The sequence below is a fragment of the Cryptosporidium hominis genome (assembly GCF_000006425.1).
Source record: "Cryptosporidium hominis TU502 chromosome 1 CHRO011011, whole genome shotgun sequence".
In the NCBI taxonomy this organism is placed as follows: Eukaryota; Apicomplexa; class Conoidasida; order Eucoccidiorida; family Cryptosporidiidae; genus Cryptosporidium; species Cryptosporidium hominis.
In genome coordinates, this window is record NW_667375.1 from 1 (window position 1) to 21,088 (window position 21,088).

At 32.2% G+C, this 21,088-nt stretch overlaps 13 protein-coding genes across 13 annotated transcripts; 5 read left to right on the forward strand and 8 right to left on the reverse strand.

Moving 5' to 3' along the window:
- Window positions 1–146: 146 nt before the first annotated feature.
- On the reverse strand, window positions 147–1,427 carry Chro.10032 (GPI-anchor transamidase (U32517) -related). The annotated part of the gene is made up of 1 exon (XM_662172.1): window positions 147–1,427. The coding sequence occupies one exon, from the start codon at window positions 1,425–1,427 to the stop codon at window positions 147–149; it is 1,281 nt and encodes a 426-aa protein (XP_667264.1).
- A 250-nt stretch (window positions 1,428–1,677) lies between these two features.
- Window positions 1,678–3,069, forward strand: Chro.10033 (ENSANGP00000013950). The annotated part of the gene is made up of 1 exon (XM_662173.1): window positions 1,678–3,069. The coding sequence occupies one exon, from the start codon at window positions 1,678–1,680 to the stop codon at window positions 3,067–3,069; it is 1,392 nt and encodes a 463-aa protein (XP_667265.1).
- A 58-nt stretch (window positions 3,070–3,127) lies between these two features.
- On the reverse strand, window positions 3,128–4,192 carry Chro.10034 (hypothetical protein). Its single annotated transcript, XM_662174.1, has 1 exon — window positions 3,128–4,192. One exon carries the CDS (start codon window positions 4,190–4,192, stop codon window positions 3,128–3,130), a length of 1,065 nt encoding a protein of 354 aa, XP_667266.1.
- Window positions 4,193–4,465: 273 nt separating this feature from the next.
- On the reverse strand, window positions 4,466–5,965 carry Chro.10035 (ATP-dependent RNA helicase). Its single annotated transcript, XM_662175.1, has 1 exon — window positions 4,466–5,965. The coding sequence occupies one exon, from the start codon at window positions 5,963–5,965 to the stop codon at window positions 4,466–4,468; it is 1,500 nt and encodes a 499-aa protein (XP_667267.1).
- A 269-nt stretch (window positions 5,966–6,234) lies between these two features.
- Window positions 6,235–7,617, reverse strand: Chro.10036 (hypothetical protein). The annotated part of the gene is made up of 1 exon (XM_662176.1): window positions 6,235–7,617. One exon carries the CDS (start codon window positions 7,615–7,617, stop codon window positions 6,235–6,237), a length of 1,383 nt encoding a protein of 460 aa, XP_667268.1.
- A 415-nt stretch (window positions 7,618–8,032) lies between these two features.
- Chro.10037 (hypothetical protein) lies at window positions 8,033–8,245 on the forward strand. The annotated part of the gene is made up of 1 exon (XM_662177.1): window positions 8,033–8,245. One exon carries the CDS (start codon window positions 8,033–8,035, stop codon window positions 8,243–8,245), a length of 213 nt encoding a protein of 70 aa, XP_667269.1.
- A 344-nt stretch (window positions 8,246–8,589) lies between these two features.
- On the forward strand, window positions 8,590–8,832 carry Chro.10038 (hypothetical protein). Its single annotated transcript, XM_662178.1, has 1 exon — window positions 8,590–8,832. The coding sequence occupies one exon, from the start codon at window positions 8,590–8,592 to the stop codon at window positions 8,830–8,832; it is 243 nt and encodes an 80-aa protein (XP_667270.1).
- On the reverse strand, window positions 8,833–9,936 carry Chro.10039 (dehydrogenase/reductase (SDR family) member 7; CGI-86 protein; retinal short-chain dehydrogenase/reductase 4; 2310016E22Rik). Its single annotated transcript, XM_662179.1, has 1 exon — window positions 8,833–9,936. The coding sequence occupies one exon, from the start codon at window positions 9,934–9,936 to the stop codon at window positions 8,833–8,835; it is 1,104 nt and encodes a 367-aa protein (XP_667271.1).
- A 161-nt stretch (window positions 9,937–10,097) lies between these two features.
- On the forward strand, window positions 10,098–11,564 carry Chro.10040 (tRNA-guaninine transglycosylase). Its single annotated transcript, XM_662180.1, has 1 exon — window positions 10,098–11,564. One exon carries the CDS (start codon window positions 10,098–10,100, stop codon window positions 11,562–11,564), a length of 1,467 nt encoding a protein of 488 aa, XP_667272.1.
- Window positions 11,565–12,338: 774 nt separating this feature from the next.
- Chro.10041 (apurinic/apyrimidinic endonuclease Apn1) lies at window positions 12,339–13,388 on the reverse strand. The annotated part of the gene is made up of 1 exon (XM_662181.1): window positions 12,339–13,388. The coding sequence occupies one exon, from the start codon at window positions 13,386–13,388 to the stop codon at window positions 12,339–12,341; it is 1,050 nt and encodes a 349-aa protein (XP_667273.1).
- Window positions 13,389–13,643: 255 nt separating this feature from the next.
- On the reverse strand, window positions 13,644–15,392 carry Chro.10042 (oxysterol-binding protein 3). The annotated part of the gene is made up of 1 exon (XM_662182.1): window positions 13,644–15,392. One exon carries the CDS (start codon window positions 15,390–15,392, stop codon window positions 13,644–13,646), a length of 1,749 nt encoding a protein of 582 aa, XP_667274.1.
- Window positions 15,393–16,476: 1,084 nt separating this feature from the next.
- Chro.10043 (cell division cycle protein 48) lies at window positions 16,477–18,921 on the reverse strand. Its single annotated transcript, XM_662183.1, has 1 exon — window positions 16,477–18,921. The coding sequence occupies one exon, from the start codon at window positions 18,919–18,921 to the stop codon at window positions 16,477–16,479; it is 2,445 nt and encodes an 814-aa protein (XP_667275.1).
- An 820-nt stretch (window positions 18,922–19,741) lies between these two features.
- On the forward strand, window positions 19,742–20,935 carry Chro.10044 (hypothetical protein). Its single annotated transcript, XM_662184.1, has 1 exon — window positions 19,742–20,935. One exon carries the CDS (start codon window positions 19,742–19,744, stop codon window positions 20,933–20,935), a length of 1,194 nt encoding a protein of 397 aa, XP_667276.1.
- Window positions 20,936–21,088: the final 153 nt, after the last annotated feature.

The window sequence follows — 21,088 nt, forward strand, 5'->3', positions numbered from 1 at the left end:
CAACCCCATCAATACCTGAAGAAGGAGATATTAAAGGTATAACATGCTTGAAGGAATCTATTTCAGAGGGTACAACTCTTGCTCCAAATACTCCACTTGGAAAGCTAACTACAGATTTTATTTTTTCATAGATACAAATTTAATTATTATAAACTATAGTATGATAAAATAAATACTAATATTAAAATAAAAGTTAATCCAAAAATGGCTTTGATTAACTTTAATGATTTATTATCAATCATTTTTTTTGATGAGAATTTTGAATTAAAAACATATCTTTTTTGAGAAAATATTATAGCTTTTTTTAGTGTATTTTTGAAATGACAATTGGATAACGGATCTATCAAATCCAAATCATTATATCTTTTTAATGTATGATATAAGAACGAGCAGTTTAAGTATTTTGAAACCCCTTCATTTAAAACTCGTTTTATAGGCTCTTTGATGTTTTTATGGTTTAGGATTAAGTTTCCAATATTCAAAGAAAAAAGTTTTTCAATGTTTGGGAAAAAGAACTCATTAACATATACATTTTTTATATCTGTTTTTCCGGACTTGTATTTTAGTTGGGGAGTGGACTTCAGTTGAAATACTGAATATTTTCCAATCAAACTAGCTATGGGCATTAACTTATTTCTATTCAAGTTTTTAAAATCTGCCAAACTAAAGTGTGTGAACCTATCAATTGAAGCAACTCCTATTTCAACTTTATAATGTTTACTATAGGAGCTTTCGCCTAAACTGGAACATCCGATTGCATAAACATCTTCAAAATCCAAGTGGTTATGAAGTGTTGAAGCCTGGCAAGTTTCTGATATTATAAATATCTTTTTAAATCTTTTGTGTGCTTTCATTTCTTTGATTGCATTAGCAAGTTCAAAAGATGTCATTTCTTCAAAATCTTGAAATTTGAGAAATCCATCTCCTCCATGACCTGTTAGAAATATAAATATATTTGAATCTTCATCTGAAAGAAGTCTTTTTTTATTTGGAACACTGTCATCGTGCTTATTTGTTAATACTTTGATGAAATTTGAAACAGTAACTTCATCTTCCCTGTAGTCTACGTCTGCACATTCCATAGTTTGTGTATGATTGTTTAAGTTGTAGAAAAAATCAAAGTCTTCGCTGTAGACTCCACCAGGAATTGAATTTCTAGTATTACAAGGAATATTTTCTGCCAACATTAAAATAATTCTGTCATCTCTAAAGCCATTTTGCCTCAGATAATTGTAAAAACTTAGTGCATTTGTGTTATGTCTATAATTATACCAGTATCTAGATGTTGACACAATAACTGCCCAATTGTTTTGGCTTTTTAATTGAAGAAAAGAATGTTCAAATGTTTTATTTCTTGTGGGAAATCTTTGAAAAAGGATTTCTAAAGAATAGAATAACAAAATAGTAAAAGCTAAAAAGATCTTCATCTTATAGTTTTCAAATCTTCATGATTTATTATGACAGTATTATTACTGTGTCATTGTAAAAATTAATTATTCAATTTTGGTACATTTTATTGCACATTCTTAATAAGTGGGGAGATTTACCGCATAAAGTTATTAGTTAAGAAAAAATACTTCTAGTAAAGAAATGTAGATATTATTTTTAAAAAAGTGGTTTATATATATTTTTTAATTAGAATAGAAGGTGTCAAGTTCATCTTTACTTTTCGATAGAATGGAACCTATTAAGAGAGTTGCAGTTACTCATCTTGAGTGTGGTATAGGAGGCGCAGAACAACTAATGGTATTAGCATCTCTAGCATTACAGAGCTACAAATCTTCAAATGAGAAAATCGAGCTGACCTTGTTCACTTCTTACCATGATAAGTCTCACTCATTTTCTGCCACAAATGATGGCAGGATCAAAGTAAAAGTTTATGGAAATTGGATTCCAAGAACATTTTTTGGCTACGGTACAACATTATTCTCCTATATTAGAATTATTTATACTTCTCTTATAATGTTTTTTTTCGTAATTATGACATCATTTTCACTTGAGAAAACAAGTAGATACTACGATGTGATTTTGAATGATCAAGTTAGTGTAATCAATCCTATTTTGAAATTGATGACTAGAAGACTAATATTTTATTGTCATTTTCCTGATCAGTTATTGGTTAGAAAAAGAGATGGTTCTCTTAGAAAAATGTATAGATATGTCATGGACTTTTTAGAGGAATTTGGTATGAGATATTGCGATTATGTATTTGTAAATTCAATTTTTACCAGAAAGGTTTATATAGAAACATTCAAAGGATTGATTTCTAATGCAAATAAATATCCTCTTACTTTAAGTTATCCTGAGGTACTTTATCCACCAGTAAATCTGGAGGATATCCCTTCAGAAGAAGAATGTGAAAACTATTTTTCAAATTCAAAAATACCTCAACAGCTGAACAGAGCACCAAATGTACCATTTTTCTTATCATTAAATAGATATGAAAGGAAAAAAAATATTGAACTTGCTATTAAGTCATTTGCAATATTACGTGACCAATACAAGCCAGGAGAGAAATTGTGTCTTGTTATTTCTGGAGGCTATGACAAAAGAGTTTCAGAGAATATCGAGTATTTTGAAGAACTTCTCAGGCTTGCTAATTCTTATGCTTTTAATGTTTATATTGGAAATGAATGTATTGAATCAACTGATTCTTGTTTCTCCGTCGTCTTTTTAAGGAGTATTTCTGATTCACTTCGTTGGTCTTTACTAAGAAAATCAATTGGACTTCTTTACACTCCTGAAAATGAACATTTTGGTATGGTTCCATGCGAAGCAATGTCTGTGGGGACTTGTGTGATTGCCTGCAACTCTGGCGGGCCAACTGAAACAATAGTGCATGGAAAAACTGGTTTTCTTTGCGAACCAAATCCAGAAAATTTTGCGATTAGAATGAATGAGCTCATTAAAATTAGTAAAGACAGTATAGAGAGCTCAGTTTGGAGTAGTTCGTGTAAAGAAAGAGTAACTGCATTATTTAGTCAGAGCATTTTCCAGAAAAGGCTTTGTGAAGTAGCTTATTCAAATGAGACTAAATCAAAAGTATTCAAGAAGATAAAACATTTATAACATGAGAAAATAAATTACACAGTTTTAAAAATATAATATAAATATTTGTACTTCGAAGTTAACTGTTTAGTATTTTTTCTATTAAAACTATATATGAAGAGATGAAAGAGCTGGAATTAGGCATAACCTCACATATAGACCTCCTTTGTACCTTATTTAGAGTAATTCTAATTTTTTTATATATAAATTTTTTTATATTACTGTTAAATTTAGTGGAGCTCAATGAAAATAAGCATTTTCCTACAACTTTACATATTGTTATCAACGTGTCATCTTCTATATTTATTCTAATTTTAGAATTATTTGGAGAAATATCTCTGGTTTCAAAATTTATGGAAGAAAGATCAATGGGGATTAGCTCTTGATTTGAAAGGGAACTGCAAAGTCCCAACATGATCCAAATAAAAGTTATAGTTCCATTAAAATTCAATTGATGAATGAGCGATATGCAGATTTGCACAAGAGTTGTTTGGTCTTTGTGGCTTGTGGGGAAATTGGAATAACTATCACCATCAAACTTCTCAATGAAATCAACAAACCTATGTTTCTTCTCTACTTTAGTTTGTTTAAATAGTTTTAATTTATTAGTACCTAATATAACCGATGAGTTTAAATCATCCTCGTGCAAACATAAATTACAAGAACTTGATCTCAACAAGTCAATATTCCTACTACATATCCTCAGTAAAATGTGTTCAATTCCATCATAATTTGGTCTTAAAGCTTTATGATCTGAGTCTTTTGTGTCAAAATGGCATTTTGGAATTGATGATAATGTACAGAAAGCTCTGGTCAGATAAATCCAAGTAAGAATAGCTATAATCGGAGATAAGACGTCTTCTATAACACGTCTATTCCCTGTAAGTAATCTGTCTATTAACAAAAGTCTTTTATCGCATTTATCACCTTTACAAAGTATTAATGCTTGAGCAAGCGTGAAGATAAATTTATTGGATTTCTCTTCATCAGAAATCAGAGAAGTTACAATTTTCAAAAAGTCTGTCCCATCTAAGTCTAGTAACTCCTTGGAAAACTCCAAGCACATCTTCCTTTTATTGTCTATTGTTCCATTTGAACGATTTGCATAAACGTCTTCAATTAATCCCAAAATTGCCGTACTCATTTAAACAACGAGATATCAATTTAATTAGGGATCATTTGATATAATTCTCAAGTATTGGATACCTTTTATCTTGAAAAGTCAAAGATGTAGCATAACGGTGCAAACAGCACCTTTTAAAGAAACGATAACTTTCAATAAAATTAAAAAAAAAGATATGGCGCCACCCCACTGATTATTTTTAGAAGATAGTATATTGGTAGAAAAAAACTAAATTATTTAAAAATCTGCAATTAATAAAAAAAATATTGCATTTCTAAGTATCTAATTAGCTATCTATTTGATTGTTTTCTTATTATCCGATGGAATTTTATTCTTTGACATTAAAACTTTGAGCTTTCTCTCACGAGCCTCTTGATTTTTCTCATTGAATCCAATTTCCTCCAACAATAGCAAGGCCTTCTGCTGAGCAACAGTAACTCTATTCATATTTTTCAGTACTTCATCCTCATCTAGCTTTAAAAGCTCCATTTCTTTTTTCATTTTGCTCTCAAATTCATATACATAGGGTACATCTTGTTCTGTTACGAAAGTAAGAGAAATACCTGTTTTATTCGCACGGCCAACCCTACCAATTCTATGGATGTAATCTTCAAAAGATCTTGGAAAATCATAGTTAATGACAAACTCTACATCAGGTATATCCAAACCTCTTGCAGCAACACCGGTGGCAACTAATAACTTGCTCGTTTTACTCCTAAACTTCCCAAGAGAAGCAAGCCTTCTTCTTTGATTCATTAAACTATGTAATCCTGTAACAGAGTATCCCATTATTTCTAGGCAGCTTGTTAGCATTTGACATTGTTGTTTTGTAGCAGTGAAAATTATTCCTTGTTTTATTATCTTATTTTGATCAATAACTTGTTCTTGCTTCTTTATAAATTTTTTCTTGTTTTTGGTGCCAAATGTTACATTTTCGTCAACATCCTCCTGAGAATCCTCAAAAAAAGTTGAATTTTTCTCGAATTTTGCTTTATCAACAGAATCAATGTTAAAGAAATGAACGTTGGATAAAATATAATGTAAATACACAAGTCTAACTCTATGATTCAGAAACAAATACATCTGTCTAATCTTCTCAACAGGTGAGTCGTCCGGATTTTCGTTCACTATTATCATCGGAAGTTCTTGAGGTTTCTTTCCTTTCATATCTTTGGGGGCAGTAGAATAATTGTTTACGATCTCTTTAATGGCATTTGTTAACGTAGCAGAGAAAAGCAAAGTCTGGCGTCCAGTACATGACTTTGGAAGAATAGACAATATAGGAAGCATATCATCTTCAAGAGATTCGCTCAAGAGTCTATCAGCTTCATCCAAAACGAGAAATCTCAAATTTCTCAAAAGATCACTTATATTGCTCCCCGGGTACGAAATGATCGATGACAACCTTCCTGGGGTTCCTATTAATATATGAGGTCGTTTCTGATTTAATATATGTATCTGTTCAGATTCGTCAAATCCTCCAGTCAAAACCTGACAATTTGCATTTACCTTATTACCAAACACCTGAAATTGATCTAATACCTGATATGACAATTCTCTTGAAGGAACTAGAACAAGGCCAAATACTGAAAATGGATCCTCTGCCAGGATTTGTAGCATCGGTAAGCAATAGCATAAAGTCTTTCCGCTCCCAGTTGGAGCATTTCCTACAACATTCCTTCCTTTTAGTATATATGGAATGCTTTTGGACTGAATTGCCGTTGGAGTTTGAATTTTCAACGAGTCACATGTATCTTGGACCCATTTGTGAAGTCCTAAGTTCAAAAATTCCATTTCTTCATAATAATTAATAATACTTAGCAAAATTTACTAATTTACTACGATAAATCTATTTTCTCTCGAAATTTGACCTTTCAAATTTTGGCGCCAAAATTTGAATTTGTATTTATGTAATGAAAGTTCATTACAGTTTTGCATGTAAAAGTAATTGTTCAAGCTAATGGAATTCATTTTCTCTTAAGAATTAAATTTGATTTAGTATGAGCAATAATTTTTATTAGAAATATCTTTTAAGATTTTGAAATTTAAATTTACCTATTAAGTTAAGCTTGATTTATAAAGAATTTAGGATTTCCTATGCTCCAACTAGAACTGTTCGTTTTTGAAAATCGGCTTATATTACTGGCACTACATAGTATTTGGCCAAATACCCAATTTTCTTCAAATTTAATTCCGTTTCTCTTTCTTCCGTAAATCTCAATTCCGCAACTCTTTTGGTCATTGCCATTATTAATTACGAAGTTACTCAAATCAATTGAGTATGAATTTGCATTATTATATAATTTAATGCTGAGCTTATTATTCAGAAAATTACAGTCACATAAAATAGTTTTTCCCAAAATTGTTTCTTGAGTTTCGCAGCTAAAACCCTTTTGAACTGCATACTTATTTAAAATTGTATATAATTGTAATAACCTAATTTCTGGTATGATTGCTCCATATATATTTAAGTTTATGCTAAATTTAACATTAAATTTAGATTTTACTTCTCTGTCTATCATTACTTTAACTATGGGGTCAGATTCTCCATTTGATAAAAATTTTTCATCTTTTGAAGATTCTCCATTTCCATTATAAATTGCAAATATCAAGGAATCTTCATTCTGATTTACTCTGTTTTTATCCCCAAGCCCACTACATTGAAAGGACATAATATATCTACCTTTAGAAGGTTCCATAGCTTTCGATGCTGTTTCAAAAATTCCAACTCCTTGGATTGAGTTATCATTTAATCCAATAATTCCGTCAATTTTATTTTCAACTATGAACTTGTACATATTCTGAGAAAACAATTTAGATTTAAAAAAAGGAACCTCAATCAGAAGTTCTGAAACCTTTATCTTAGAATGTAAGCTTTTTTGAAGTATCTTAATTTTATCTTTTTTCCCAACTGCAAAGCATCTATTGATAATATTAGAATGATTTTTTAATAATAAATTGTTATCCCAAATCCACAACCCAATTTTTGAGAAGTTCAACATCAGTCTAAGAACATTCCCATTTTCCAATTTAAGTTTTAATGTTCGAATTATAGTCTTTCGTTTTTTTTTACCACTTCCAATATTAGTTTTCTCTTGACAAAATAAAACATTTTTTGTATTATCATCCTTTTGAAAAGTAGTTCTATTATCGACTAAAATTACTGGATTATTAAATAAGTTAAAGACATCTTCATCTATTTCACAAGGTTTAGACTCTATATTATAATTCATTATATTACTGAAAATTTCTCCATTTTTCTCACTCTTTTTTTTTAAATGTAATAGTGTTTCCATAAAAAACCCGTATTTGTAGCTTTCTAAGCTATTATGATTTTCAAAGAAATGCCAAGATGGTGGGAATTCTATTTCATTAAGGTTTCCAGACGAATTTAGACAATGTGTTTTTAATATTATTAATACAAAAGTCAAAAATAATAAACTCATTGATTAGCAACTACAATAAATGATTGATTACCAAAAAAAAAAAACTATCTAGCTCATATTATTAACTTAAATCGTAAAGTTAAATAAAAATTAAATTTATGTGAATTTATTATCACTTTTACCTAAAGTATGCTCTATTTCTCGAGTTAAATTCTCAACTTTATAATAAGTTGCGTTTTGCATGCAAATTATTAAACTATGCAAAAAATAAGTGTTTCAAAGCAAATTAAATGTTGTATGATGTTAGTGTTGCATTTCAAAGTAAAAAATTTCTTTGGTAAATCTCCAATTATTACCTCACAAAATTATCTGTAATTATTTCCAATGTTAAGATCAAATTAATATTGGCGCCAAAATCTCAATGCATATTTTAAATATTGAAGTATAATACTGCTTAAAAAACTTTTTTTTCATAATGGGTAGGAAAAAAAGGAAGGTAGCTGAAATCAAACCATTTTGTTACTATTGCAACCGCGAGTTTGGAGATGAAAAGGTTTTGAAACAGCACCAAAAAGTGAGACATTTGAAGTGCTTACACTGTAGTAGAAAGCTTTCAACTGTTTCTGGATTAATTGTTCACATGCTACAGGTAAGTTGGAATTTTAAATCTTCAAAAATTTATAGCTAAGATTGATGACTTAATTCTTCCTAATATTTTAGGTCCACAAAGAGACTTTATCTAGAATTCCAAATGCCATTCCTGGACGTGACATTCCGGATATAGTAATTAATGGTATGAAAGGAGTACCTTCTGAATTAATAGAAGAAAGAATAAAGGAACAGAATGTGGAAATAGATATACAAAAAAATCTAAAAAGTTATAATCCTCATGGAAATAAGATGATGGCATTAATGAACGAGGTTGCGAAAAATTTTGTTAAGGAACACAGTAAGTTTAAATTCAGTAATTACTTAGAATTTTAAATTCTCAAAAATTAAACTTCAGATCTAGGGGATATACGCGTTCCAGGAATGTATGGAGGTCCAGAATTCATCTTTGGAGCAATGCTTCCCTTCCCAAATCAAAAACCAATCCCAGGTGTAATGGTTCAAAGGGAGAATGAGAATTTGGGGAAAACATCAAAAAATTACGAGCTCATAATGGTCCTAGAAGATTCAGATACTTCTCCGGAGGAATTGTATGCATCAAAATTATTTTCTTACAGGATAATTAGAAAGCATGCACCAATTAATATTTCGCTTATTAAAAAGTAATTAACTAGATTTTTTAAGATGAGATTTTTGGAGTTCCCATATTTTATCTGTAAATCCTTTATCTAGAAAACTTTGTATTGCTTCTGCAACACTCGGAGAATAATATGTGAGATAGAAAAACAAAAGTTCATGACCCTGAGCAATCCAAGCTTCATTTAAAAGATTCGAGGTTGCTTTAACCATTAAATCTGAACATTTTTCCGAGGCCATCCCCTTCAATTTATGAGCACCAACGTTCAGAGATCCATCGTGCAGAACATTTCTTGAATCAAACTCAGTTTGGATATGTCCTGGATAGATGTTAGTAATAACTACGTTGGGGTTGCCAAGGTGAATTGCTGGAGAAATATTTTCCTCCTTGTCACTAGAATAGTTGTATTCCAAGTATTCATCCCAGTTAATATAGTTCAATTCTTTTCTCAATGCCTGGAAAAATGAAAGACAAGCTCTTTTGCTTGCTCCATATGCACATCTTCCAGGTAATACTACATAGGACTGGATACTAAGCGTATTTATTAAATGCCCTGACTTTTGCGGAATAAAACATTTAGAAAGAACTTGTTTAGAAATTTTCATGCTACCTAATGAGTTGATCATCATAACCTTTTCATCTGATTCAAAGCTACCTATGATTGCTCTTTGGCCAATTCCGGCATTATTATATAGAATATCAATTTTTCCTTTCCAATTTCTAGCTTCATCAACCTTTGAATCAATCGCGTCTAAATCACCAAGATCGAATTCTAAGACTAAAATATCATTTTCAGGGAACTTAAATTCCTCAACCAAATCATTCTTTACTTGGTTGAGTCGTTTACTATCCCTACTTGTTAGGATTAAAGATAGTGTAATATTACTTTCCTTTGAAAGTTTTGCTAATCTCAAAGCAAGAGCTTTGCCAATTCCAGAAGACGCTCCTGTAATCCAAACTACTTTATCTTTGAAGTATTCAGGAGAAATGTCATCACTCAAACAGCCTAAATTGAAGTCAGAGTATTTAGAAATCAAAGTGACAAACATGCCCCAAACCAACACTGGCAGTGCAATAAATGCACTAAGAATAAAACCATATACATTCAAAATCGTTCTAAGTGCCCTTCTCATTTCAATGTCGAAAATCTAATACAAAAACCAAGTATCTTAATTAATTTTATCAAAGTATTAATTCATGCACATACAAATAATTATAATCGAAGGCGCGCAAATGTAGCGCCATATGAATTTTAATGTGAACACAAGTAATAATTAATATTAAGTTAGATGCAATGGAGCAAATAAAAGTAACAGTCAAGTGGAACCTGAAAACCTTTGAAGATGTTGATCTTGTTTTGTCAAGTCCTCTTTCTGAGTTTAGGGAGAGGTTAAGCAATTTGACAGGGGTACCTGCTTCTAAGCAGAAATTAATGTCCCAGAGAGGTGTATTAAGAGATGGGATGGATTTAAATAAACTTGGTTTAAAGCCTGGGTCAAAGATAGTTCTTGTGGGTACTGCAGAAGGGGGTGAACTGAAGGCCCCATCAGAGAAAACTATATTTTTTGAGGACTTAACTTCGGATGAAAGGGCAAAGATTTTGCATGAAAAGGAAATAGTACCTCTTCCGGTAGGCCTAGAGAATCTGGGAAATACGTGCTATTTAAATTCAATAATTCATATGTTGAGAAGTATCCCTAGTTTTTTACAGATTTTGAGAAATAGCAATTTGAGCTCATCTGAAAGAACAAGTTCAAGTTCAGGAAATTCAATTAAATTTCTCAATTCGTTTAAACAGTTAATGGACAAGATGGACGGAAGCATTGAAAGAGTGGTTCCAGGAGAGTGCGTTGACTTATTTAGGCGTCAGTTCCCCCAATATAGTACAACAACTGGAGGAGCTTTTGCGATGTACCAACAACAAGATGCAGAGGAAGTTTTGGGAAGTTTGCTTACATTGTTTAGAAACGAGCTAGACGGAAAAGATGGAGATGATCAAACAATAGGGGATTTATTCCGTTTTAGAATGAAAACTAAATTTAAAAATACTGCATTAGAGACTGACGAGGAAGTTAAAATGGAGGAGAATTATAAGCTTATGTGTCATATGGGAACTCAATTGAATCCTGTAGACTTCTTAACTCAAGGTATTAAGCTCTCATTAGATGAGAAAGTTGAGAAGAAATCTTCTGAAACAGGTATCGACTCTATTTATCAAAAAACTTCGGAAATAGATTCTTTGCCACCATATTTACTTGTACAGCTCGTACGATTTGAATGGAAAAAATCTAGTGAGATTGCAAGAACAGAGGCTACTAGAGCAAAAGTGTGTAGAAAGATTGAGTTTTCCCAAAATTTAGATCTTTATGAGTTTTGCTCTGAAGATTTAAAAAAAATCCTTAATATTGGAAGAGATATCTCAGAGAAAAAGAAGAGTAAAGCCATAGAGAAGCCTGATCAAGAAGAACAGAAAATGGAAACAGAGTTATATACAGATTGTCCTACAGGAGTATATGAACTCGAATGCGTAGTTACTCACCAAGGTCGTACTGCCGACAGCGGACATTACGTTGCTTGGAGATATTGTCCAAACGATCGGGAATACATTATTAAATTTGATGACGACAAGGTCTCGAGAATAAAAGCCAAGGATGCAGATCTTTCAGGTGGTAGATCTGATTACCACATAGCTGTAATGCTTTTATACAAAAAAACAGTAATTAAGGCTTCAGAAGAGGAGATGGCCACATTATTAAGTTAGCGAACAAATAATAGATAATAAGAAAAAAACTTAGAAACTATCATTAAGTACATCGATTTTAGATCATCGTAGAATTCTATAGCTTCATTTCACGACTTACTTGGAGAAGCTGAGCATTTGTTTCTCGTTGAATAAACGATTCAAACATGCATCACTCTCACCTCTCTGTCTAACAGCTCCAGAAATTGCGAAACTAACAACTTGACCAGTAGCAACACCTTCATCATCAACTAAAGCGACATCAATCTGAACGGCTCCATGCTCCTTGGACGGAATCAATCTCTTGGTAGCTGAGCACTTTCTTGGGATATATAAATCAACGATCTTTCCTTCAATGTTCTATTAATGCAAATGAAAAGTTAGATGGTCTACTCCTGTAAAAAAACGAATCCACTAAGGAAGTCGTAGTGGAAACGCATAACAATAATACTTACCTGCATGATTACAAATTAACAAAAATTATAAAGCTGTATTTTAAAAATTCTAATACACCTTTTTCGAAGTCCCTTAATTTTCGCCGAATTTATTACTTCTCTGCGAATTCTTCAATATTATTATTTTTTATTATTTACATTGGAGACAGAAAAAAAAGTTGTCTCGTCGCGGCGGCGCCCTAAATATGGCGCCTCCAAAAGCCTCAAGGCTGGCGCCTTAATTGGGTTAAATACAAACGCATTAAAAAAAATAGTGAATTAGAATATACTACTAATAAATACTTTGATTAAAGATCTTTAGGCATCTAATGTATTTTTGAATCATCTTGGCTTCATTAATTTACTTGTTTTCAACCAACATGTCATACAGTATTGCAATTTCTTTTTTGTAGACTTTGTCATCATTATTCGGATCAGGAGTTTCAAGGATTAATGGGATGTCATTGAATCTTGAGTCGTTCATAATAAATTTAAAACATTCCATACCGATGTTACCCTTTCCTAGATTTTCATGTCTATCCAGGCCGGAATTAAACTGCCCTTTTGAATCATTTAGATGCATTGCTTTTAAATATTTAAGTCCAATTACTGCTTCAAATTCAACCATTACTTTATTAAAACTTTCTGCAGTTCTAACATCATATCCTGCTGCGAAAAGGTGGCAAGTATCAAGACAAACTCCAACACGGCTTTTATCCTTAACTCTTTCAATTATTTCAGAAAGCTCTTTAAATCTATAACCTACACATTTTGATTCTGCGCAGTTTTCTAATACCGTGATTACTGACTTTGTCTGTTCATGGGCTTTATTAATACAATCTGAAATAAATTGAATGGATTCTTCTTTACTGCACTGGCCAACTGTTGATCCAGGGTGGAAGTTATAAAGCCTAATTCCTAGTGCATCACACCTTTTGAGCTCATCTTCAAATGCTACGTACATTTTACTTCTTTTCTCTTCATCCGGATTCCCTAGATTTATCAAATATGAACCGTGAGGAATACAAAATTTACAATATTCAATTTTGTTAGTTTCACAATTTTTCTTGAAGAGGTCAATTGTTTGTTGTTTTAAAGGAGGAGCATTCCATCCACGAGATGGCTTTAGAAACATAGAAAATGCCATCCCTGCAATATTCATTGAATTATTCACTGACTTATCTACTCCTCCTGATGCGCTTACATGAGCTCCCACAAATTTCCGATATTTTTCGGCTAGTTCTTTGTGTCCCTCATATGTATGACAAACATCATCCCTTACTTTTAATTCTGTCTTAATATTCGATGAAAATACTTCTAGTTTTGCCTGTTTCAGATTCCTGCTTTGATTTTTTTCGCCTTTCTCTTCCTTAATTACTTTCTTAAGTGATTTCTTTGGAGAATTTGGCATCTTATCCCAACTGTTGCACTCTATTGAATAGATCTTTGGGTAATATCAAATTTTGAGAAAAATAGACTTAAAAATTAAAAGCCTTTTATTCCCTTATAAAAGTTACTAAACGTAAGGTTAACGCGGGAAATATTTATTTATCGCATGCAACATGTAATTCATTAAAGAATTAAGCTAATTGAATTGTATAACATTATAACCCCCTAAACTTATTAACTCAAAATTTAGTTATAATGATGAAAACCGCCCCTTTAATTATTTATCGATATTAAAAATATCAATAATATCGTTTAAATTTGAGAAATCCTGAGAATCCTTATAATTCCAATATTCATGTGTAAAGTCCCATTCATATTCAACAACATCTTTAGATACAGAGCTATTTTTGGCATTCAAAACAGATGATGAAAGCCTCTTTCCTTTAGTAAACCATCTTGGCACAGCAGAATTTCCACTCTTTTCTCTTTTTCTCTGCTTTTCTTCTAATAGTCCCTTAATGATTTGAGCTCCATCCACGTCTCCAGATTCGTATAATCTCTGATCAGGCCTAAATCTACTGTCAGTTATTGGTATGTTTGCCCCTTTTTCTGGATTGTAATCATCTGATATTTCATTCAATTCAAGAGCCATATATGTTAAGAAAAAATTATGCGAATTATCTCCATTATTAGGATGCGGGTTACATCTCCAAACAACATTTGATTTAGAATATGGATGAAATGAATCATTTTGAGATTTTGTTGAAGAAATTTGGATTTCTTGGTCTGACTGTCCTTCAATGCAGAATAACCTCTGATTATCCTCGTTATATACTGAACCTGTTACAATATTTCGTCTTTTACCACGCTTTGAGTTTTCTAAGCTACTATTATATTTATTCCATGAATATGAATTATTTGAATCTGAGAAAAATGAGGTCTTTCCTCTATAACCATGATTTTTCGATGTTACATTAACATCTCCTAGCCATTCCAACCATGTAGAACCAAAAATAATATTATGAATAATGCAATTAGGTCGTTCCCAAGAATATTCCTCCTCTCCATCAGCAGTTCTGATCTTTAAATGAACAGTTCCTTGTGGAAGAATGGACAGACTGTTTGGTCCAAACGACATAGTTGACCAAACTGTCCCCCAATAGACCCAACTTCCATCATCTGATTCTGCATGATATGCTGCAACAGGAGGATGATGCATAACTTGCTCTGCAATAAATTTGAACCCTCTATGAGTTAGTTCAAATGTCTCTCCTAATAGGGGATTGAAAGGCTTTGAAAGTCTCAAAAATGTTGAAGAAATCGCTGAAGATGCAAATACCGTTATATATGCAACTCTTTCATCAATAGATTTGGAATTACTTGCTTTTTTCAGTAAATCATGGTATTCTAAATCCTCAGAAAGTCTTTGTATAAAGGATAAAGGCTCATTTAAGCATATAGGCATAGATATCCTTGAAAGATCTTTTCCAAAAACTTGCCTCATCATTGATAAAAGCGAGAATTTGGCAGATGTTTTTGGAACCGGAAGGTTCCGTCTCCTAGTAATATTATATGTTTCTTCTTTTTCTATATCTTCATTTTCAACACAAGTTTTTGTTGTATTTAGCCTTTCAACAGATAAGTCATCTTCACTTTCTTTAATACTAACAAAACTTTCCTCACTATTTGTTTTCATTACTTTATTTTTTTTAATGAGCGTATTACTATTGCTTGATTCTATTATAGAAGATGAACTAATCAGATTGTCTACTTCTTCAATTACTGTAGTGGTTTCTGCCTCGTTACTTACTATATGAACCTCTTCTAATAAATTAGATGAACTTAAAGACTTTGAACGTCTTTCACCTGTATTTGTTTCTATTTCTATATTTTCTAGCAGGCTAATATGCTTATTTACATCTATCTCTTGAGTTATATCTGTGTTTCTTTCAAGTATCTCTTCTGTTCTAAATCCTTTAGGCTTTCTATGAACATATCTCGATATTTTCCTTCGGATTCTGTTCATATGATTTACCTCCACACTATTATTCTAATATCTTCTATTTAATAGAAGCCAAACTGATCTTTTTATTAATTATTTCACAACAATTCAAAGTTAACTGAAATATTTCATTACTTGGGTAAATACTCCCTCAAAGTTTCACAAACTAATATTAATTTATTTTCTGTTTCAATTTCTTTCAACACAATTAGAAATAATTGATTCTCTTAAGACTAACTATAAGTATGACTTCTTTGTACTTTTCAAAGAATCCTTAGCTACTTAACATGTAAAGAAGGCCTTTTCTGTGTATTGAAGTCTTGTTTTTTAATCCTTTATTCCTAGAAATCAATTCTTGCATTGACAAAATATTATTGCAACCCTTATTTTTCCCGCCAAAATAAGTCAATGCACATTTACATGTATTATAGACAAATACAGATAAATAAGAAAAAAAAATTAAATTCATATTATAAATAATAATCAAATTGTATAATTGGAAAGAAAAATGGAAAATCTCTGTAGATATTGTATGGAAAAGTTAATTATTTCATTTATTATTTTTTTTTCAATCTATATATGGATGATCTGTAATTTTATTTTTTAAGATTATATATCTTCGATTAAATATTTACTTTCACAAATTTAGAAATATATAATTTAACTTTGTTTGGACGAAATTAGTTTTTTTTTGTAAAAAGTACATTAATTAATGACAAAAATTACAATTTGATTTGCATGCAAACTCTGGGTCTTAAAACATTCTTATTCAAATAATTAGAGACTCAAATAACTAAATTCTTAGACAAATCGTCTTTAATAAATATAAGAACTGAGTTAAAAATCATGATCGAATTTTACGTATTGAACCTCGAGTTTACCGTAGAAATGTTGAGTAAAATGCTAAATTCTCGCACAATCTAGTTTAAGAGAAACAATTATGTTATATTAATAGGAATTAGTTATTGAAAGAAATTAGACTGTGAAAATCAAATCGAATAAGTCAATATTAATGTAAATTATTAGATGATATATATCAATCTAACTTCCAGAGGAAAAGTGGTGTAACACAGATAAGACAGTTAACACGCTTCGACCCTCAAGAAATTTATGAATATAAATCATCAGCATCGTCATCGATGGGAGCAGAGTATTGGGCATGGGTCGAATCTGGCCAGTCAATCGTAAACCCTTCTCCTCCGGATTGAGTGACATACACAGGGTCAAACTTCATTCTAAACTGATCATATTTGGCAAGGTCGGTAATGCTTACAGATCTTCTCGCTCCAGCAAATGCTTCCTCAAAATGTTTTCTTCCGATTTCGTAAATGTGACTATCTACTTCATCCTCAATTTTCATAGCACTATCATCCCCAGATGCCTTCTTTAGCTCTTCAGCAGCAATTGCATCTCTAATTGCAGCCTTTGCTGCTCTTTGGCAAAGCTCTGCAAGGTCAGCGCCTGAGAATCCTTCAGTTTTCTGAGCGATAAAAGATATAGGAACGTTCTTTGAAAGAGGAGATTTTCTAAGAATGGCTTGTAGAACAGAGACTCTGGCAGGAAGATCTGGGAGAGGGATGTAAATTAACTGGTCAAGCCTTCCTGGACGTAATAAAGCCTCATCAAGGATCTCTGGTCTGTTTGTAGCTCCAATGAAGAAGAGATTCTTCTTAACACCAACACCATCGATTTCGGTAAGAAGTTGATTCATAACTCTGTCTCCAGCACCGCCAGCATCTCCCATACTGCTTCCTCTTTGAGTGCCAATACTGTCTAACTCATCGAAGAATAGTACACAAGGAGCAGCAGCTCTGGCCTTATCAAATACCTCTCTAACGTTGGCCTCACTCTCACCAAACCATAAGGTAAGAAGCTCGGGTCCTTTGACAGAAATAAAGTTTGCAGAACATTCAGAGGCGACAGCTTTTGCAAGTAATGTCTTACCACAACCAGGTGGACCATAAAATAAGACTCCACGAGAAGGACTCATTCCAAAACGCTCAAACTTCTCAGGATGCTCAATAGGATAAAGTATCATTTCTTGTAAGTTGCGTTTGACTTCTTCAAGACCACCAATATCATCCCATTTAATGTTTGGAACCTCTACAACAGTTTCTCTCAAAGAAGATGGGTTGCAAACGCCCAATGCAGAGTTAAAGTGATCCTGGCTGACGGCCATAGAATCTAAGATAACTGCGTCAATTGTTTCATCTTCCATATCGATAACATCCATTTTCTCACGAATACAACAGAGAGCCGCCTCAGTACATAGCTGGGCCAAATCTGCTCCAACAAAACCGTGGGTATTAGCTGCAATATCATCAATTTTGACATCCTTAGCTAGCTTCATATTTCTTGTATGGATTCTGATAATTTCAAGTCTACCATTATCATCTGGGACTCCAATATCAATTTCTCTGTCGAATCTGCCAAATCTTCTCAATGCTGGATCAATAGAATTCGGCCTATTTGTAGCTGCAATAACAACAACTTGGCCCCTCCCTTTCAATCCATCCATAAGAGTTAATAACTGAGATACAACACGACGTTCAACCTCTCCATTAGTCTTCTCTCTCTTAGGAGCAATGGAATCTATTTCATCAATGAAAATAATCGCAGGAGAGTTCTTTTCTGCCTCCTCGAAAGCTCTGCGTAAATTTCCCTCTGCTTCTCCTGCCATTTTTGACATAACTTCTGGTCCATTAATCAAGAAGAAGAATGCTCCAGTTTCATTTGCTACTGCCTTTGCAATAAGAGTCTTACCAGAACCAGGAGGTCCATATAATAGGACTCCTCTCGGAGGTTTAACTCCTAAAGCTTTGAATAGCCCTGGATGACGTAATGGAAGCTCAATCATTTCTCTGATTTGAGCCATTTGCTTTCTGCAGCCTCCAATATCGTCATATCCAATATCATCCATTTTTTCCTCATCTTCTCTCTTAATTGGATCACCTTCACAGTGAATTACAGTATCTGGAGCTACAATGCAGTACTCTTCTGGATCTACTCCAACAACCTTGAACTCAATTGGACGGAATCCGCCTCTTACCAAAAAGGCATCTCCCTTTTTGACGGGTCTGTAAGCCTCTAGGAAATACGGTTTCAAATATGTTTCAAAAAGATTACCAGTAATTCCTTCCAAACAGTCATCGAATGGCAAAACATGAATCCTCTTACCATATGGAACATCTCCACATTCAAGAACAGAAACTGTATCCCCAAGCTTAACTCTCAAGTTCTTCCTGACAACCTTGTTCATACGAATTTTACCTTCCTCCAAATCAGGGTCAACCAATACTATACATATTGTATCTCTACGTTTCTTACCCTTTAATAAAATCGTATCACCTCTAAATAATTTCAACTCCTCCATCTTTGCTGGACTTAAACATACAACAGAATTATCATCATTAATAGCATCGTCAACCAGCAATCTATTTGGAGCTCTCTTTTTTTCAATTTGAGTTAATGACGTATTATTAGCAGAGGAATCACCATTAGTCATTTGAACTTCCTCTGACTTTGGAACTTGATTTTCCCCGTCAACATTCATTTCTTCTAGATTCCGATATTAATATCTTCGATATATTTATTATGAATTCTACTTTACCTCTACCTTTTTACTATTGAACCGTTTTAGTAATCGTATATATATACATATATATAAATAAGTATATATTATATTAATGTATATTCATAAATGTACTCCTGAATCCAGAATTAATCAGTTTTTTTGCTAATTATTCAGATTATCTTTGGAATACTCGCTCTATAATATTCTTTATTTTCTTTTGTCTCCATTTATTTCCTCTATTCTATTATAAGTGGGGTAATATACCCACATTTTACCGCCTAACTTTTGGCGGTATGTGTGCATATAATTATTTTAAGTATCTAAGTGGTTATAAATATTGAAAGATAATTATTAGTAATTAAAATCAACAAGATATATTTCTTTGATAATAAAGGTGATTGTTAAATTTTCTAAAGTATAATTGAAAGAGCTGCAATTAAGTTTTTTCACATTGTTTTTTCAGACATTTCATGTAATGCATAATTAATCAGGTAGTACGAAATTTAAGTATTTTATTTTCATCAAATAAATATGTATATTTGAGAATATAACATTTATATTTGTTCATAATTAGCGGAAAAGCTTTTCAATTGTGGAAATAGTTGGCTGACTAATTACTATACTTGAATCTGAATTAAAGTCTGCTTAACAAGAGTGAGAAATATAAATTGTTCCTCGGGAAAGCAATATCTTTATAGGAATGTAATAAATCTAATACCAAAATAATTTTAATTTATTAATTGAATATTCAAATATTTATTCTAACTCGAAATAAGTGTTTTTTTTTTTTAATAAAACGATGAGCACAAAAGAGAATGTCATAGTCTATTGGGAGAAACAAGGAAACGACAGGATGTGTGCTCTACACTGTTTAAACTCAATTCTCCAAGGACCATATTTTGATGAAGCTTTTCTCTCTAAGATTGCTTATGAAATAGATGACATGGAAAGACGCTTATTAGAAAAAAGTAACTCAACTTTTAAGACAATTTCCGATAATAATTCTCAAAACGCTTCCTACGATGGCTTCTTCTCAATCATGGTTCTTCAGGAATGTTTACAAAGACATGGATACTCTTGTATACCAGCAGCAAATCCGAGAGTTCAAGATTATATTTTGTATCCATCGTCTTGCTGTGGCTATATCATTAACTCATCAGAACACTGGACTTCAATAAGATGCGTCAAAGGAAAGTGGTTTAATTTAGATAGTCTTAAGGCTGCTCCTATTCACATTGATTATTTCGAGGTTTCAAAGTACTTGCAAGAAATTATGTTCTCTGGAAAGAGTGTTTTTGTTGTACAAAAAATTCAGAATGAAACTGATTCACATTCAATTCCTTTACCTGATCCCGACCCATTTCTTAGACCAATAAAGAACAATGGTAAACAAAGATTTTATCTCACTGCTTCAGAAATTGAGAACCTTGTTTTGGAGAAACAAAAAGAAGAAAATAGAGTATCTCAAATGGGTGATGAAACCCCAAATAAGAATTTTATGTATTCTAAGAAACCGGTTGAATACTCATGGCCAACTTCTGGCGGAAATGTGTTGCAGTCTACATTAAATAATGTTGATCAATCTAATGAAATGACATCCGAAGAAAAAGAACTTCAGAAAGTATTAAGGGAATCTGCAATAGAGTTTGCTAAGAGTATTCCTCTTCCGGATGAACCCCCTGCAGATCATGTCAATTCTATCCAAATTCGTGTCAGGAGCAAAGTTGGATCATCTTTTGTCAGAAGGTTTGACAAGACTAATTCCTGTAAGCATCTATTCTCTTGGATCGAATATGAAATGGCACTATTGGGGAATTCAATTCATGGTAGCCCATATTCTTTCGTTTCTCAATTTCCCTATCTCAAAGTTTCAAAATTTGATGAAAATTCGATTAAAATTTCGAGATCTGATATTAGTGAGATGATCCTTAATTCACCAACTTTCAATGATATTGGTATTAATGAGAACACTCTATTACTACTTAATCTTTAATAAAATTACTAATCTACGATATATATTGCTAATTCAACGCACATTAGTGTCATTACTTTATACTAAATAAGGTTAGTACTCAATTAGATTCCTAAAATATTAGCCTTAAAATAATGTGTGTATATATATTTTTACTTTTTTTTCTCCTAATTA